The sequence below is a fragment of the Punica granatum genome, chromosome 1, assembly GCF_007655135.1.
Source record: "Punica granatum isolate Tunisia-2019 chromosome 1, ASM765513v2, whole genome shotgun sequence".
Taxonomy (NCBI): Eukaryota; Viridiplantae; Streptophyta; class Magnoliopsida; order Myrtales; family Lythraceae; genus Punica; species Punica granatum.
The window spans coordinates 12196912-12215143 of NC_045127.1; the positions used below are offsets into that span (position 1 = coordinate 12196912).

Here is an 18232-nt window from a genome sequence, read left to right on the forward strand (position 1 = left end):
TAAGCATTTGATTAGTTAATGACTGAACTATAAGTAGGTGAGGAGGAAGGATAAAGATGAGAAAAGTTTTATAAGAAACAAAGAACACTAATACGTGAAAAATGACTTATTTCATTAAGTAATTTTGTACTTAATGATTAAGTAGTTTAGACAACCATCTCTCATCTTTCTCTATTTCTTCTATTCACTTCCCCTTATAACGAACTTGTAATTGACTTTTAAATATTTATTTAATTAAGTTGAAACAAACACACTCTAAGTACTTAAAAGTTAAGCACTTAATTAGTTTAGAAAAAGTGCATGTGAAGAAAGAAAGATTGATAAGGAATAAGGATGATGAATTATTTTTTTGAAGAGTTAAAAGTACCAATAAGAGACAAATGACTATTCCATTAAGTCAAGGCTTGAATTTGGAATATCGAAGTAAAATGACTAAGATATCCTTATGCTAATTATTTAAGTATAAATTAAATTATTATAAATTTCTGAAAATAAAAAATAATTTCAGAAGTTGAAAAAAGAAAAGGAAAAGAGCAACTAAACAGTCGAAGAAACATTCAGCGAGCTGGTGGTCGGTCAGCACCTACGAGCGCTATCCAGGCGAGAATGCCGACAACCTCAACTGTTCGGTGGTTGCTGGCATCGAGAGGCCGCCGCTAAATAAACACCGTTTTCGCCTTCTCCCACCTCCTCTCTCTCTCTCTCTCTCTCTCTCTTCGAAGAGAGGAGAAGGAACTCGATTTCAAGGGCGGTGGAGATAAAATGGCTGCCACCATTGCCTAGTCCAGGTCGCCGACAACCTCATTGGGCAGTGATCGCAGATGTTGGCCTTCTGCCCACCATGACCCCTTCTTTATTCTTCTTGGTAGATGTCCTATATTTCAAACAACGCCAAGGATAATAATGTCGGTTAGTACAGATTAATATTTCAATCCACCCTTAATCCATCTCCTACCTGGATTAGTTTCTTAACAAAAATATTCAGTCTTAGCTCAATCTCAATTCTCATCCTGCAGTCACTAAACACGGATTTAGAAACCAACAAGGTTAGTCATTAGTGTTAAGAGCTCCTAGCTACTGGATCGGCCTCCTCTCTCGGCCATTCGCTCTCCGTGATATCTTCTAATGATTGTTAAGCTTGGATATCGTAGAATTTTCGGTTCCCAACTCCCAATGGCGAATTCTATGTCCATTTTCTTATTATAATCCGACTCGGTGACCCGATCATGAATCAAATCAGACGGAATCAAACGTGCCTGCGACGCAAATTCAACTTCTTCCCGGTAATTTTTGCTCCACTCGCTGGATTAAATCTCCTTTGGTTTAGGATAACGCCCCATGCCCTGCCTTCTCGTATCACATTAATGGCGCAGACCACCACGTCCCCGTCACCACCTCCTCCTTACGCAACCCAATAACTCAAATCTGATCAGTTCACCAACTACCCGACAATCAGAAAAGAAAGAAGTAGGAGTAGAAGTAAAAGAAGCTTCTTCTCGAGCTCTCCGATTAGCCTGCACCGCTAGCTGCTCCGCCGTCCATGGACACCTCCCGTAGTCACATCCTCGTGGCCCGGGAGCCGGGCGGCATTGCCACGGTGACGATCAACCGCCCCAAGGCCCTCAACTCCCTTACCCGGCCCATGATGGTGGACCTCGCCCGCGCCATCAAGGCCCTTGCCCGGGTCGACTCGGTACGGGTCATAATCCTGTCCAGTTCCGGCCGGGCCTTTTGCTCCGGCGTCGACCTCACCGCCGCCGAGGACGTGTTCAAGGGTGACGTCAAGGATATCGAGACCGACCCCGTCGCCCAGATGGAGCTCTGCCCCAAGCCCATCATCGGCGCCATCAATGGGTTTGCCGTCACGGCCGGTTTCGAGATCGCCCTCGCCTGTGATATTCTGATCGCCGCTAAAGGGGCTAAGTTCATCGATACACATGCCAAGTAATTCATCCGCCTCTTTAACGATTTTCAGCATCTTTGCTGCTGATTTTACTCTGGGTTTCATTCTTGAGCTGATTTTAGCTTAGAAAGCTCTGATTTTGGGTATGCAATTGAGAAGAAATGAGGGCTTATATCTTCTGGGTATACTGTGAAGTTGTTCTTCTTGCTCTTTTGATGGACAAAATAAGGAGAGTCTGGTCTACAGCTGATTCAATGGACAAAAAGAACGACTTCCTGGGTTGTTTTTGTTTTATTATGTGAAGCTTTTAGGAGGCTCTGGATTTTGCTTTTTCTCGGTTCTGTGCTTATTGTTTTTTAGTTGTAACAGTGAATGACATGAGCGTATGTTTGGGAGAAAGAAGCGATCATTAGATGAATGTGGTGTTCGTGATACAGGGAATTACGAGGTTGTTTTCATGGTATCAAATGGATCTTGAGGTTCAGGACAGAGTGATTGATGATAGCTTAAAGTTCACGAGAATTTACTCTTCCGATATTAATTACACTTTGAAGCTTCATTACCTGGACAGTGTCAATAAGGGACTGAGATTTCCCAGGATGGTGTTTTCATTTACTGGATCATACTGTCTTCGATTTTGATATAAAGTTTTACTGGATAGGCCAAAATTTACGAGTAACTTTACTTGCAGGTTTGGGATCTTCCCTTCATGGGGCCTCTCTCAGAAGCTATCCCGAATCATCGGACCCAACAGAGCGCGTGAAGTATCTTTGGCGGCCACGCCTCTCACTGCTGAAAATGCTGAGCAGTGGGGTTTAGTGAACCATCTAGTTGAAGAACGTGACCTAATGAAGAAAGCTAGAGAAGTCGCAGAGGCCATCATAAGGAACAACCAAGACATGGTGTTGAGGTACAAGTCGGTTATCAATGATGGCCTCAAGCTCGACCTTGGCCACGCGCTTGCTCTAGAAAAGGTAATTGCCTCTCTTTGATTGCAAACTATCAACCTTTGCTAGAATCATTATCGAGGATTTGGAAATCTCTGTGAAGGTCCAAAGCTAGGGTAACAGCTAATATAAATTAGAATATGGTAGAGTTATGATTAAATATATTGATTCTTGAGAAAAATCTGAATTAAGCTGCCCCTAATATAATTGTTCTGTATTCGTCCCCTTTTAAGCATGTTTCATTTTTTCATGTTGCCTTTTGTTGTATTATAATTAAGAGGGTTTTGTCTGTCCTGGTTTTTGTGCTCAATTGCTACTCATCCCGTCACTCAGAGTTAGGTTGTTTCATTCTGAAGGTCTGTCTGAAAATGCGGTATGAAATAACATAAGCGTGCCATTTGGGAGTTTAGAAATCCTTGTCCTGCAATTCTCTGTTTCATTTCTTGAAATTTAACGAAAACAGATGGAACCTTGGTTTAGGCAAATTTTCAAGGTTTAGAGTGAAAAATTCTCTTCATTTCAAACCTGAGGTTTTTCAGTGTTTTTCTTTACTGATGGGCCATCGTAATTCACAGCTCTAGGGTTATGTTTGCTTGATTTCACAATCATTTTTGCCCTCAAGAAAAAGTAAATACCCTTTTCGTGAATTTCTTGTCTTTCTCTGTTTCTTGACTGTTGATCGTTCTAACTGGTGATTATCAGGAGAGGGGTCACGAATACTATAATGGGATGACGAAGGAACAATTCAAGAAGATGCAAGAATTCATAGCAGGACGGGCCTCCAAGAAGCCCGCCTCCAAAATGTAGAGCTGCTGCAGAAAACAGAGAGGCCCAAGTGGAAAGAAGAAAAGGGAAACAAGTTATTCCCTTGCACCAAAATTTGCACGAAGAAGGAAGCGTAAACGACTTCCAGTTGTGGAAAAATAATGCATAGTAAGTGGAGAAACGTTATTGCATAGAAACCAGTGGGCCGAGTGATGTATCATGACCAGTTTAAGTTGCAAGTGTATGGTCAGGAAAGTTTCTATTCAATCCTTGCTCTTCTCTTTTTCCCTTCCAGTGATGAAATAATGCTATTGAAAAGTTGAACAATGTGCTATTTCTGTATCTTGGTCAGTTTTGGCACAGAAAGTGAAACTTAAGATTGAACCTCCATGTTGCCGCACATATAAGAAGCCATGTTTGAGAGCAATAACCCATTTGCTTTAATTCTTGTTTCTTCCGAACCCGAGTAAACTCAGATACAAACTTCTGGCACAGCTCCTGCCCAATTGAGGTCGACATTTTGAAGCATTACGGTTCATGGTTTACTATAATCATATGATTGGTTTCTTCTAGAGTCGGTTTCTACTAGAGTTAGTGGATGCTCTTAGAGATAGTGGAAAGATGTCGTGGTTGCTATATATATATTGGAATTTGCTCCTCGGTAGTTTGTGATTGGGGTGTGTATAGTGTAGTTTGCAATTCGGGCAATTTCTGCACTCTTCTGTCGAATTTTTTGGGGATAAATAAAACAGCATATTATTTGTCAACAACAACTTCTTTGGGTAGATAGGATCAAATGTTTAATACTCCTCTCAATGGAAAAGTGAAAATCGTAATCTTAGATCAACTGATCAAACATCACAGGGGGCTGTCTGGTTCACTGAAGTTTTCTCCCAGAAAACTAACACAGAATGATGTTTAATTTAATGTTCCTTTTAGTTGAAATCTGGTTGCCCGAGGGATCAGAATGAAGTTGATCCCATGTTTATATGCGTTATCGATCTAATTGCGTGAACAAAATTTTGACACGAAACTGTGTGGTCAAAAAACAATTGCGTGAACAAAATTTTGACTCGAAACTGAGTGGTCAAAAAACAAAATTTTGATACGAAACTGCGTGAACAAAACTTTGACCAAAACGAGGGAATTATACAAAAGAATTGATTTCTAATTGAATCTAACAAAATTGAAAAGATCAAATTGCGTGAACAAAATTTTGACACGAAACTGTGAACAAAATTTTGAAGAATTGATTTCTAATCTAATCAAACAAAATTGAAAATCAGCCGGAAGGGTTCTTATTTCATTCATTATTATTGTTCATTCATCCATAAATTCACCAACAAAGAGGCTCTTAATAAGTAGAAGGTTGAAGACAAACAGATGATCCAATTCCGGTGGCCAAAAGCCATTATATGTAAAATGAAAAATATATAAAAGCTAAAGCCTGGCCTACCTTTTCATTTTTCCTTTTGCAGATTTATTTATTTATTTACATATTTATTTGATGGGGCCTGGTTTGAGTCGACGGAATTGGGATCGCTGGCCTGGCCTGAGTTGGTCGGCGACCCAAACTGGCGGGTTGATAGCCGACGAGGGCGCCCTCGAAACCCCCTAATTTGGGGGATCCCGTCGCTAGGATCCTTAAATTGGGGGATTCTGGGATGCCCTTGCCGGCCACCCAACCCTCGATTGGGATCGCCAATCGGCTCTAAGTTGGTCGGCAAATCCAATTGGGGGGTTGGGTGGTCGGCGCCTCCCCTCCGGAGCCCCCTCTTCTTTCTTTTTTATTTTAATTTTAATTTTTCCTTTTTCATTTTAGTTCGTTTTAAATCTGTGAAGTTTTTTTTGTGCAAAATTGTCCCAGAAAATGTCGTAATATTACCATTTAATCCAATTTTGGATAGGAAAGTAACGGTATGATGTGCTATGAAAAATTTTTAAAAAAATTCGCGATGTGTAGTGAAATTTTTTGAAAATATGATTTCCCCTTATATATGGTGTCATTTTCCCTTTAATAAATCAAACAATAAAGCACTTAATCAATTAATGAATGAATTGTATAGGAGGCGAGGAGGAAGGATAAAGATGAAAAAAGTTTTGTGAGGAGTAAAGAGAACTAATAAGTGAAAAATGACTTATTTCATTAAGTCAAAATTTTCTACTTATGTTATTAAGTGATTTTATACTTAATGATTAAGTAATTTAGATCATTATCTCTCATCTTTATCTATTTCTTCCATTCACTTTTCCTTATAACTAATTTGTAACTAACTTTTAAGCACTCATTTAATTAAGTTGAAATAAGTTGTCATGACCCGAAATTTCAGTAGAGTTTTTCCTAAATTTACTCGATATCCATTATCACATAAACTATTCATATAAAACATGCTTCCTGTAAATTCCTAAATGTATATAATCAATCCAGCAAACTCTCATATATATATATTTCAAGAGAGTACTTTTTTTCACTCACATCACTAATCCAACTAAATAAAAATTTCAAATCGTAACATATTCAAATACATTATATATAAAAGATTACCTATCAAATAACTAAAGTCTCCACATAGTCATCTGAACTGATCCCCGATATCAAAAGTGATTCTTCCGCTCGGCTAGAAGCTTATCTGGACAAATATATGCAGGATGTGAGCTGCATCTCATTGAGTATCATATTCCAGAGTGAAATAAACTATCATTAACTAAAAAATATATTTATGAGCAAATATAATACTAGCATACCCAAGTTCGTCATTTAATTCACCAATACAGTATGATATGCATTATACACAAATAATTACTAAATTAATTCTTAAACTATCAATCATCTTTATAACCATATAATAATGTAAAATTAACCATTAACTCAGTGCCACTTAATATTCATACACTGACTATATCCAGCTATGGCAAACAACACGGCTTTCATAAAATAACTTCAAACAACCTCAACAATCATCACATCTATAATAATCAAATTAGAGAAATAATATACAGCACAATCAATCAATATAGCCATAGGGTTTCCTTTTCTCGTAACAAAATTGTTATGGTACCGTGACCCCACACATCTTAAATAATTTATTCGCATGTCCCCATAAACATATCTCATAAGCGGGGGCCGCCTATTAACCTATGGCGGTAAGAGTTGACCTCAATTTATATTTCGCTGGGTATAACGACCAATCGGGCTCCTTTTTCTAATCCGCTGAGTCTAGTGACCGATTAGGCTCCTATTTATATTATGCTGGGTCCAGCGGCCGATCAGGCCCCTTTATATTTCGCACGAGTCCAGCGGCCGATCAGGCCTCCATTTATTTTCCGTCGTGTCCAGCGGTCGATCATGCCCCCATTTATATTCCGCCGGGTCCAACGATCCCATGACTATAGTCAAACAAACAATATCATTACACAAAAGCACAATCACAATCATATTATAATGGTAACATATCATCATCACATATACACAATCATCATGCACAATCACATCATGTATCTCAAGTCAGAATGAAACATAAAATGGCAATATCTCTCAAATCCCTTTACACAACATAGCAAAATTGATTCCTTAATCTCTAACTATCACAATATTCTTCTTAATAATTTATATAACTATAGTATATCATTTCACATGGGAAAAGAGTACTCACCGATAACTCCCAAAAATAAATCACCAAGTTCAAGTCTTCGAGATACATAGTTTTGGTATACTTCATCCCTGATAGATGTTAAATTTAATAAGAAACCAATGTAAGCATATATCACATCACAAAGAAACTAATCATACCTTTTGACAATACTTTTATTCCCCTAAAAAAATTATTAATTATATTGCAAGTTAGTTCTCAATTTCAATATGACTTAGAATAGTTTTCATGAAAAAGTAATCCAATACTAGTTTCTAGTATGCTTATCTAGCAATAAAAATAATGAAAGTAGCACCTTATTAACCCCCATGATCTTTTTATAATTTTATCTTAAATAAATCTACAGAATAATGCTTCATGGAATGATGCAAATTAGTACCCAACCTTTTCTATTACTCAATTCATCCTTTGACATCTTCACAATTAATTCAAAAATTTGAAAATATTCCCAAACAAAACCAGTTAATCCCAATAACATTTCAAACAGTAAAATGAGCAAATTTATAACTAAAATATCAATAATCAATTCACCGCTCACTTAATCTCCATTCAAAAAATCCATTATCAAGTTCCTCTTATCTAGCCAAGAAAAGTAAGTTTCCAGCATATTAACCAACTAATTTCCCAATTTGGTACTTCAAGTAGTTCATTATCCTTGAATTCACAACAACAATTACCCAATCAGACACATTCTCAAGAAAATTTGTTCTTACACCGAGCAGCAAAGCTCAAGATCCAAATGGATATTTTGGCCAACCATTGCCATGGCATTCTACAATGGCAAACCAAGACACCGAGTATGGAACCTTGCCATGGCTGCAACTTGCCTCAAAATCGCCAAGCCAAAATACAGACATTTCCCAGAGTATATTAGCTCACATTTCGATCGCAATGCATGTAATCATCACGACCTCGAAGATTACCATTTCGATTGTGGAATTAGGGACGCTCATCGGCTCCCTCCTCCGACCCTTTCTTATCTCTCAATCTGCTCTGTTCTCCTCTCTTCTCCGATTCTTCTCTCTATCCTCTCTCTCTATTTTCTTTCTCTCGAACTCCCCAGAACCCAAAAAGAAAAGGAGAATAATGGAAAATGGTAAGCGGAAGCTGAGGCAGTGGGAAAGAGAATGGGAAGGATGATAGGGTGTGGGCAAGTCCATAATAGACAAGTTAGACATCCTTTGAATGATAGGGTGTGGGCAAGTCCATAGTAAACAAATTAAACATCCTCTTCTTTTTTTTTTAATTATATTATTGTTTCAAGCCACCTATAAAACAAATATGATATATGTAATATATATATATATATATATATATATATATTTATGTGTATGTATACGAAATTTGTCTGGTCTCACAATCTCTCCAACTTATAAAAATTTCATCCTTGAAGGTTATTTGAGGAACCATAAAAGATTATTAAGGTTCATAGCACCCTTAGGTCCCCAAGTTGCTTTTGTACTAATTCTTCTATAGTATCATGCTTCCGCTGCCACTCTAATAATTCAGATGATCTGAGCCAAAATCTTGTAGAATGTCCAAATCTCTATTTCAAAAGTAACCGTGATAAAGATGATCAAAAGTTTCTAGCAAGACAACCAACTTTTTAACCCATAAATCAAATAAGCTATCCAACAATTAATTGCATCTCTCAATGTAGAGCAATTCTCAATGCTTCTAACAGTCTCTTTGATATAAATAAATACCCTAAAATTTCCTAGTCTGAATATTGAAAACTCTGTCCAAAACCTAATCAATAGAATTCCTACCATGTCGCTGGGATATACAAATTCAAATAAACTCCAAATCTGCATTAGGTGATCAAAAGATTGATATGTGTCCCTGATGATGGTAGAATTGGCCAATCTCAATCTGATAATTTTTTTAGTGGAATAATTATCCATTCCAAAGTAAGTTGCTGATAGCAATAATTTAGAATACTAGAAACACATGTTGAACTCATATGATTATGCCAGACAATAAATATGAAGTTAAGCAATAATAGAATTCCAAGATCAATAATGAAAACTAAGTAAGATCATGTTCAGTAAGCAGAACAACAATTCTCTCGATTATGTCAGATCATTCTCACAGCAACATAAACCCTAACTTGTTGCATATATAAAGGAGAAAATAAATTGGAATCACCATTTGCTAGAACCGGAAGTATGACAGGCAACATAGAATAATTGATACTCCAAGAAATATTCCATTGAAATAAATCTGACATATATGCTAAAAAGTCGCAGGAACTTCTTGAAAGAATACCTCTGAACCTGATCTCTAAGGAATCCATGTGAAATTATATGTGCATAGCTGAGACGCATCTTGACTCTGATACTTAATTGAATTCAATACTCGTTGGAGCTCGAAAATAATTGATCCTGACGTTGATTTTAGGAGAAACTTGACCAAAGGGGAACCTAAGGTGCTTCCCCCTACCCAAATCTTATATCATAATCATTATGTAGATAGATCTCGAAGAGTATTCTTAAGTTCTAAGCTTATTTTTTAACCAAGCACAAAGAAATTAATGAATATCAACCTTCGAAAAATCTTACTAATATGTCAGTAAAATATTAGAAGTTTCTTATAATTAAATCGAGCATATGAGACTAAAACTAATCGAATAACAACATAACAACTAAACAAGGAAATCAAAATTAAAACTCAGCCACAACTGCTTCCAATTCAATTCATCTTTGTTCTGAAGCCCCAATTTAGATCTTGCCTTTCACTTCTCCAATTTGGCAATCCACTAAATTAGTCTGTGAACAAGTCCCTCTCCTACCTAGTTCAGAAAAGGGAAATTCCAGCGAATTAACCATCTACTTTCCGATTTAGTTCTTCGATTTGCTCAAAGAATTACAAGAACTCCTGTAAAACTTGATATGCAAAACCTAATTGTTCCATGATGTTTCCAATCCTCAGCTGCTTAGTATCAATTTCCCTATTGTGCAATGTATATGTAAGTTTCAATAAGCACACCTAAGCCCAGGCTCATTGACTAACAAATCCAAATGATAAACAACTCAAATATTTAACAAGCATTTAATTCAAAGAAATCCTATTAAAATCTCCACAATTATCAAAAAATTTCTCAGAGATTAAGGACCAACTTAACTCTACAGGATCTCATAACCTAAGCTCTGATACCAAAATTGCCACGACCCGAAATTTCAACAGAAGTTCCTCTAAATTTCCTCGGTATCCATTATCACATAAACTTTTCATATAAAACATGCTTCCCATAAATTCCCAAATGTATATAGCCAATCTAGCAAACTCTCTCTCTCTCTCTCTCTCTCTCTCTCTCTCTCTCACACACACACACACACACACACACACATATATATATATATTCCAAGAGAGTACTTTTTCTTACCCACATCACTAATCCGACTAAACAAAAGTTTCAGGTCGTAAAATATTCAAATATATTCTATACATAAAGATTACCTATCAAATAACTAAAGTCTCTACATAGTCATATGAGTTGATCCCCGATATCAAAAGTAGTTCTTCCGCGCAACTAGAAGCTTATCTGGAAAAATATATGCAGGGTGTGAGCTGCATCTCAGTGAGTACTATACTCCATAGTGAAATGAACTATTATTTAACTAAAAATATATTTTTAAATGAATAAAGATAATACTAGCATACCCAAGTTCGTCATTTAATTCACAAACACAGTATGATATACATTATACACAAATAATTACTAAATTGATTCTTAAACTAACAATCATCTTTATAACCATATAATAAAAGTAGAATTAACCATTAACTCATAACCACTTAACATTCATACACTGACTATATCCAGCTCTAGCAAATAACACTGCTTTCATAGAATAGTTTTAGACAACCTCAACAATCTATAGCAATCAAATCAGACAAACAATATACAATACAATCAATCAATATAACCATAGGGTTGCATTTTTTCAAAACAGAGTTATGACGGTACCGCGACTCCGCACATCTCAAATAATTTATTTGCATGTCCTCATAAACATATCTCATAAGCAGGGGCCGCTTATTAACCTCTAGCGGTAAGAGTTTACCTTAATTTATATTTTGCTAGGTATACCAGTTGATCAGGTCCCTTTTTATATTCCGCCGGGTCCAGCAGTCCCATGGCTATAGTTAAACAAACAATATCAGTATACACAAACATAATCACAATCATATTATAATGGTATCATATCATCATCACATATACACAATTAGTATGCATAAGCACATCACATATCTCAAGTCAGAATAAAACATAAGAGGGCAATATCTCTCAAATCCCTTTACACAATATAGCAAAACTGATTCCTTAATCTCTAACTATCACAATATTCTTCTTAATAATTTATATAACTATAATACATCATTTCACAAGGGAATAAAGTACTCACCGATAACTCTAAAAAATAAATCACCAAGTTCAAGTCTTCGAGATACATAGCTTTGGTATACTTCATTCGTGATAAATGTTAAATTTAATCAGAAACCAATTTATAAGCATATATCGCACCACCAAATAACTAATCATACCATTTGACAGTACGTTTATTCCCCTAAAAAAATTATAGATTATATTGCAAGCTAGTTCTCAATTTCAATATGACTTAGAATAGTTTTCATGAAAAAGCAATCCAATAACTAGTTTCTAGTATGCTTATCTAGCAACAAAAATAATGAAAGTAGCACCTCATTAACCCCATGATCTCTTCATAATTTTATCTTTATAAAAATCTACATAATAATGTTTCATGAAATTATACAAATTAGTACCCGACATTTCCTATTACTCAATTCATCATTTGACGTCCTCACAATTACTTCAAAAATCTGAAAATATTCCCAAACAAAACCAGTTAATCCCAATAACATTTCAAACAGTAAAATGAGCAAATTTATAACTTAAATATCAATAATTATTTTCACCGCTCACTTAATCTCCATTCAAAAAATCTATTATCAAGTTCCTCTTACCTAGCCTAGAAAAGTAAGTTTCTAGTATATTAACCAACTAATTTCCCAATTTGGTACTTCAAATAGTTCATTATCCTTGAATTCACAACAACGATTACCTAATTAGACACATTCTTGAGAAATTTGTTTTTACACCGAGCAGCAAAGCTCAAGACCCAAATTGATATTTTGGCCAACCATTGCCAGAATGAAGCATGTGGATAATAATGTCATTTCCACTAAGTTGTATCCAAAAAAAAATCATGGCATTATACAAAGGCGAACCAAGAAATCGAGTATGGAACCTTGGCATGGCTGCAACTTGCCTCAGAATCGCCAAGCCAAAATACAGACAGTTCCTAAAGTATATTACCCGACATTTCGATCTCAATGCATGTAACATCACGGCCCCGAAGATTACCATTTCTATTGCGGAATCAGAGAATGGGAAGGGTGATAGAGTGTGGGCAAGTCCACAATAGACAAGTTAGACATCCCATGAGTGATAGGGCGCGGGCAAGTCCATAGTAAACAAGTTAAACATCCTCTACTTCTTTTTTTTAAATTATATTATTGTTTCAAGCCACCTATAAAGCAAATATGATATATGTAATATATATATATATATATATATATATATTTTGTGTATGTGTACGAAATTTGTCAGGTCTCACATAAGTGCACCCTAAGTACTTAAAAATTAAAAACTTAATTAGTTTAGAGAATTGTATAAGTAGAAAGGAGGATTGATAAGAATGAGGAGATGCTTTTTGAGTAGTTAAAGGCATTAATAAGTGACAAATGACTTATTCCATTAAGTCAAATATTTTAACATAAATCATTATGCTATGTTTGTTTACAAAATCAAATTTAACTTAACTCAACTTTACTATACTTTTCCAATAATTCAACAACACAATCATTACTTTTCTATCTTAATCTTCAAATTCTCTCTCATACTCTTTTTTATTTATTATTACAGTTAATTTTTTAATCTTGAATTCCTTCAATTATTCAACATTTTGCTCTCAATTTAACAATACAATCATTATTTTTTTTATATTTTTTTTCAAATTCTCTCACATATTTTTCCCAAATACTTTTGTTTTCATCTCCCCAAATCAAATTAAATCAGACTTATTGCTCTACCAAAGGCAATGTAAGTGGTTTTTTGCTTAATGATTAAGTAACTTAGACTATCATCTTTGATCTTTCTCTCTTTCTTCCTTTCATTTTTCCTTATAACTAACTTGCAACTAATTTTTAAGCATTTATTTGATTAAATTAAAACAAACATAACCTTATTGAATTTTTCAATTTCACTATTATAATTTTTTTCATCACAACTTGATTAGTATTTTTTATGAATACTTAATTAGGATTTAATAGCATCATTGATTGCTTCTAAAGGCAATTTTACTATATATTATAATTATAGTTATTATTGTATATGAGGTGGAATTATTTAAACTATGTTTGAGAGGAATGGGAGTGGGATGTGTTGGAATCTTAAATCCATGGATAACTATGCTTTGTTTGATTCTAGAATTTATTTTTAACTGTACTCCACTTATCTTCACAACATAATTATTACTTTTCACATTTTCTTCAATTTTTTTAATCATTCAATTCAATTTTTAATACTAAATTATCTAACTATTCATTATTTTTTTCATAATTTAACAACATAATCATTACTTTCTCTAAACTATTTATTCATTTTTCACATTTTTTCTCATAATTCAACAACACAATCATTACAACCGAATTAAATAAATAAATAAATATATATAAAGTTAAAATAGAATTGAGCTTAACTCAATTCTAATCCTAACAAAGGTAAATATTCTTTCAATTCTAATCTAGTACTTGGGATATAAAGACAGTAAAATGACCAAGATATCCTTATGCTAATTATTTAAGTATAAATTAAATGATTATAAATTTCTTAAAAAATAATTTCATGAAAAAAAAAGGGGGGAGGGAAAAGACAGCACCTACGAGCACTATCCTGGCGGGAGTGCCGACAACCTCAACCGTGCGGGCCAGCACCTACTAGCACTGTCCTGGAGAGAATGCCGACAACCTCAACTGTGCTGTGGTTGCCGGCGTCGGGAGGCCACCGCTCGAAAAACACCGTCGTCGCCTTCTCCTTCCTCTCTCTCTCTCTTTTCGAAAAGAGGAGACGGGACTCGGTTTCAAGGGCCGTGGAGGTACAATGGCAGACACCATCGCCAAGTCCAGGTCGCCGGCAACTTCGTTGGGCGGTGATCGCTGATGTTGGCCCACCAGTACCCCTTCTTTATTCTCCTTGGTAGATGTCGTATATTTGAAACAGTGCCACCTCCTTCTCCTACGCATCCCAAGAGCTCAAATCTGATGATTTCATCAACTACCCAACAATCAGAAAAGGAAGAAGAAGTAGGAGTATAAGTAAAAGAAGCTTCTTCTCGAGCTCTCCGATTAGCCTGCACCGCTAGCTGCTCCGCCGTCCATGGACACCTCCGGCAGCCTCATCCTCGTGGCCCGGGAGCCGGGCGGCATCACCACGGTGACGATCAACCGCCCCAAGGCCCTCAACTCCCTTATCCGGCCCATGATGGTGGACCTCGCCCGCGCCATAAAGGCCCTTTCCCGGGACGACTCGGTACGGGACATAATCGTCTCCGGTTCGGGCCGGGCCTTTTGAGCCGGCGTCGACCTCACCGCCGCCGAGGACGTGTTCAAGGGTGATCTCAAGGACATCGAGACCGACCCCGTCGCCCAGATGGAGCTGTGCCCCAAGCCCATCATCGGCGCCATCAATGGGTTTGCATTCACGGCCGGTTTCGAGATCGCCCTCGCCTGTGACATTCTGATCGCCGTTAACGGGGCTAAGTTCATCGATGTACATGCCAAGTAATTCATCCGCCTCTTTGAAGATTTTCAGCATCTTTGCTGCTAACTTTGCTCCGGGTTTCATTCTTGAGCTGATTTTAGCTTAGAAAGCTCTGATTTTGGGTATGCAATTGAGAAGAAATGAGGGCTTGTGTCTTCTGGGTATCCTGTGAAGTTGTTCTTCTTGCTCTTTTGATGGACAAAATAAGGAGAGTCTGGTCTACAGCTGATTCAATGGACAAAAAGAACGACTTCCTGGGTTGTTTTTGTTTTATTATGTGAAGCTTTTAGGAAGCTCTGGATTTCGCTTTTTCTCAGTTCTGTGTTTATTGTTATTTAGTTGCAACGGTGAATGACATGAGCGTACGTTTGGGAGAAAGAAGCGATCATTAGATGAATGCGGTGTTCGTGATACAGAGAATTATGAGTTGTTTTCATGGTATCAAATGGATCTTGAGATTCAGGACAGAGTGATTGATGATAGCATAAAGTTCACGAGAATTTACTCTTCCGATATTAATTACACTTTGAAGCTTCATTAAACGGACAGTGCAATAAGGGACTGAGATGTCCCAGGATGGTATTTTCATTTACTGGATCAGACTGTCTTCGATTTTGATATAAAGTATTACTGGAAAGGCCAAAATTTACGAGTAACTTTACTTGCAGGTTTGGGATCTTCCCTTCATGGGGCCTCTCTCAGAAGCTATCCCGAATCATCGGACCCAGCAGAGCGCGTGAAGTATCTTTGGCGGCCACGCTTCCACTTCTGAAAATGCTGAGCGGTGGGGTTTAGTGAACCATCTAGTTGAAGAACGTGACCTAATGAAGAAAGCTAGAGAAGTTGCAGAGGCCATCATAAGGAACAACCAAGACATGGTGTTGAGGTACAAGTCAGTTATCAATGATGGCCTCAAGCTCGACCTTGGCCACACGCTTGCTCTAGAAAAGGTAATTGCCTCTCTTTGATTGCAAACTATCTACCTTTGCTAGAATCATTATCGGGAATCTTATCATGCTCTGTTTGGATTCAGAGTTGAATTTTAAAATCTTACTTTAACTTAATTTTACCCACAACAAAATAAAATTCTATACACAACAAAACAAAATAACTCATACAAAGTCAAAGGGTGAGCCCCATTTATACCACTCATTTTCAAAATCAAAATTACATAACTCATACAAAGTCAAAGAGTGGGCCTCATACATAACTATTTATACTACTCTTTTTCAAATTCAAAATGTGATTTTAAAAGTGTTACTTACAAACTAAACGCAGCATGAAAATTTCCGTGAAGGTCCAAAGCTAGGGTAACAGCTTCTATAAATTAGAATGTGGTAGAGTTATGATTAAATATATTGATTCTTGAGAAAAATCTGAATTAAGCTGCCCCTACTATGATTGTTCTGTATTGTTTCCCTTTTAAGCATGTTTCATTTTTTTCATGTTGCCTTGTGTTGTAATATAATTAAGAGGGTTTTGTCTGTCCTGGTTGTTGTGCTTCATTGCTGCTCATCTCGTGACTCAGAATTAGGTTGTTTCATTCTGAAGGTCTGTCATGAAAATGCGGGATGAAATAATATAAGCATACCATCTGAGTGTTTAGAAATCCTTGTCCTGCAATTCTCTGTTTCACTTCTTGAAATTTAAAGAAAACAGATGGAACCTTGGTTTAGGCAAATTTTTAAGGTTTAGAGTGAAAATTTCTCTTGATTTCAGGTTTTTCGGTGTTTTTCTTTACTAATGGGTCATCCTAATTCACAGCTCTAGGGTTGTGTTTGCTTGATTTCACAATCATTTTTGTCCTCGAGAAAAATTAAATACCCTTTTCGTGAATTTCTCGTCTTTCTCTGTTTCTTGACTGTTGATTGTTCTAACTGGTGATTATCAGGAGAGGGGTCACGAATACTATAATGGGATTACAAAGGAACATTTCAAGAAGATGCAAGAATTCAAAGCAGGACTGAGCTCGAAGAAGCCCGCCTCCAAAATGTAGAGCTGCTGCAGAAAACAAAGAGGCCAAAGTGGAAAGAAGAAAAGGGAAATAAATTCTGCCCTTGCACCAAAATTTGCACGAAGAAGAAAGCATAAACGACTTCCAGGTGTGCAAAAATAATGCATAGTCAGTGGAGAAACGTAATCGCATAGAAACCGGTGGGCCGAGTGATGTATCTTGACCAGTTTAAGTTGCAAGTGTATAGTCAGGAAAGTTTCTATTCAACCCTTGCTCTCCTCTTTTTCCTTCCAGTGATGAAATAATGCTATTGAAAAGTTGAACAAAGTGCTATTTCTGTATTTTGGTCAGTTTTGGCACAGAAAGTGAAACTTAAGACTGAACCTCCATGTTGCAACACATATGAGAAGCCATGTTTGAGAGCAATAATCCATTTACTTTATTTCTTGTTTCTTCCGAACCCGAGTAACCTCAGATACAAACTTCTGGCACAGCTTCTGCCCAATTGAGGTCGACATTTTGAAACACTACGGTCCATGATTTACTATAATCGCATGATTGGTTTCTGCTAGAGTTTGTTTCTACTAAAGTTAATGAATGCTCTTAGAGATAATGGAAAGATGTCGTGGTTACTATATATATATCTCTTAGAGATAATGGAAAGATGTCGTGGTTTCTATATATATATTGGAATTTGCTCCTCCGTAGTTTGTGATTGGGGTGTGTACACTGTAGTTTGCAATTGGGGCAATTTCTGCATTCTTCTGTCGAATTTTTTGTGGATAAATAACACATTATTTGTCAACGACTTCTTTGGGTAGATCATATCAAATGTTTAATGCTCCTCTCAATGGAAAAGTGAAAATAGTAATCTCAGATCAACTGATCAAACATCATAAGGGGCTGTCCTGTTCACTGAAGTTTTCTCCCGGAAAACTAACACAAAAAATTTGATGTTTAATTTAATTTTACTTTTAGTTGAAATCTGATTGCCCGAGGGATTAGAATGAAGCTGATGCCATGTTATATGCATCATCGATCTAGTTGCGTGAACAAAATTTTGACACTAATCTGCATAAACAAAATTTTGACCCAAAATGAGGGAATTATACAAAAGAATTGATTTCTAATCAAATCAAGCAAAATTGAAAATCAGCCGGAACGGTT

The 18232-nt window shown here is 36.5% G+C and overlaps 1 protein-coding gene, 1 long non-coding RNA gene and 1 pseudogene across 3 annotated transcripts; 2 read left to right on the plus strand and 1 right to left on the minus strand.

Moving 5' to 3' along the window:
• Positions 1–382: 382 nt before the first annotated feature.
• LOC116209210 lies at positions 383–8282 on the minus strand. Of its 2 annotated transcripts, XR_004157176.1 has the most exons (4): positions 8189–8282; positions 7269–7336; positions 6161–6245; positions 383–874 (listed from the first exon to the last, which is right to left on the minus strand). It is a non-coding gene; the product is annotated as an uncharacterized LOC116209210 (long non-coding RNA). The 2 variants fall into 2 exon arrangements; XR_004157175.1 differs by lacking the exon at positions 383–874 and having other exon boundaries at positions 6028–6245.
• Positions 910–4015, plus strand: LOC116209195 (probable enoyl-CoA hydratase 1, peroxisomal). Its single transcript, XM_031542778.1, has 3 exons — positions 910–1944; positions 2595–2877; positions 3553–4015. Exons 1-3 carry the CDS (start codon positions 1541–1543, stop codon positions 3655–3657), a joined length of 792 nt encoding a protein of 263 aa, XP_031398638.1. The 5' UTR covers positions 910–1540; the 3' UTR covers positions 3658–4015.
• Positions 8283–14199: 5917 nt separating the features above from the next.
• On the plus strand, positions 14200–17518 carry LOC116209204 (annotated as a pseudogene).
• The last annotated feature ends 714 nt before the right edge of the window (positions 17519–18232 follow it).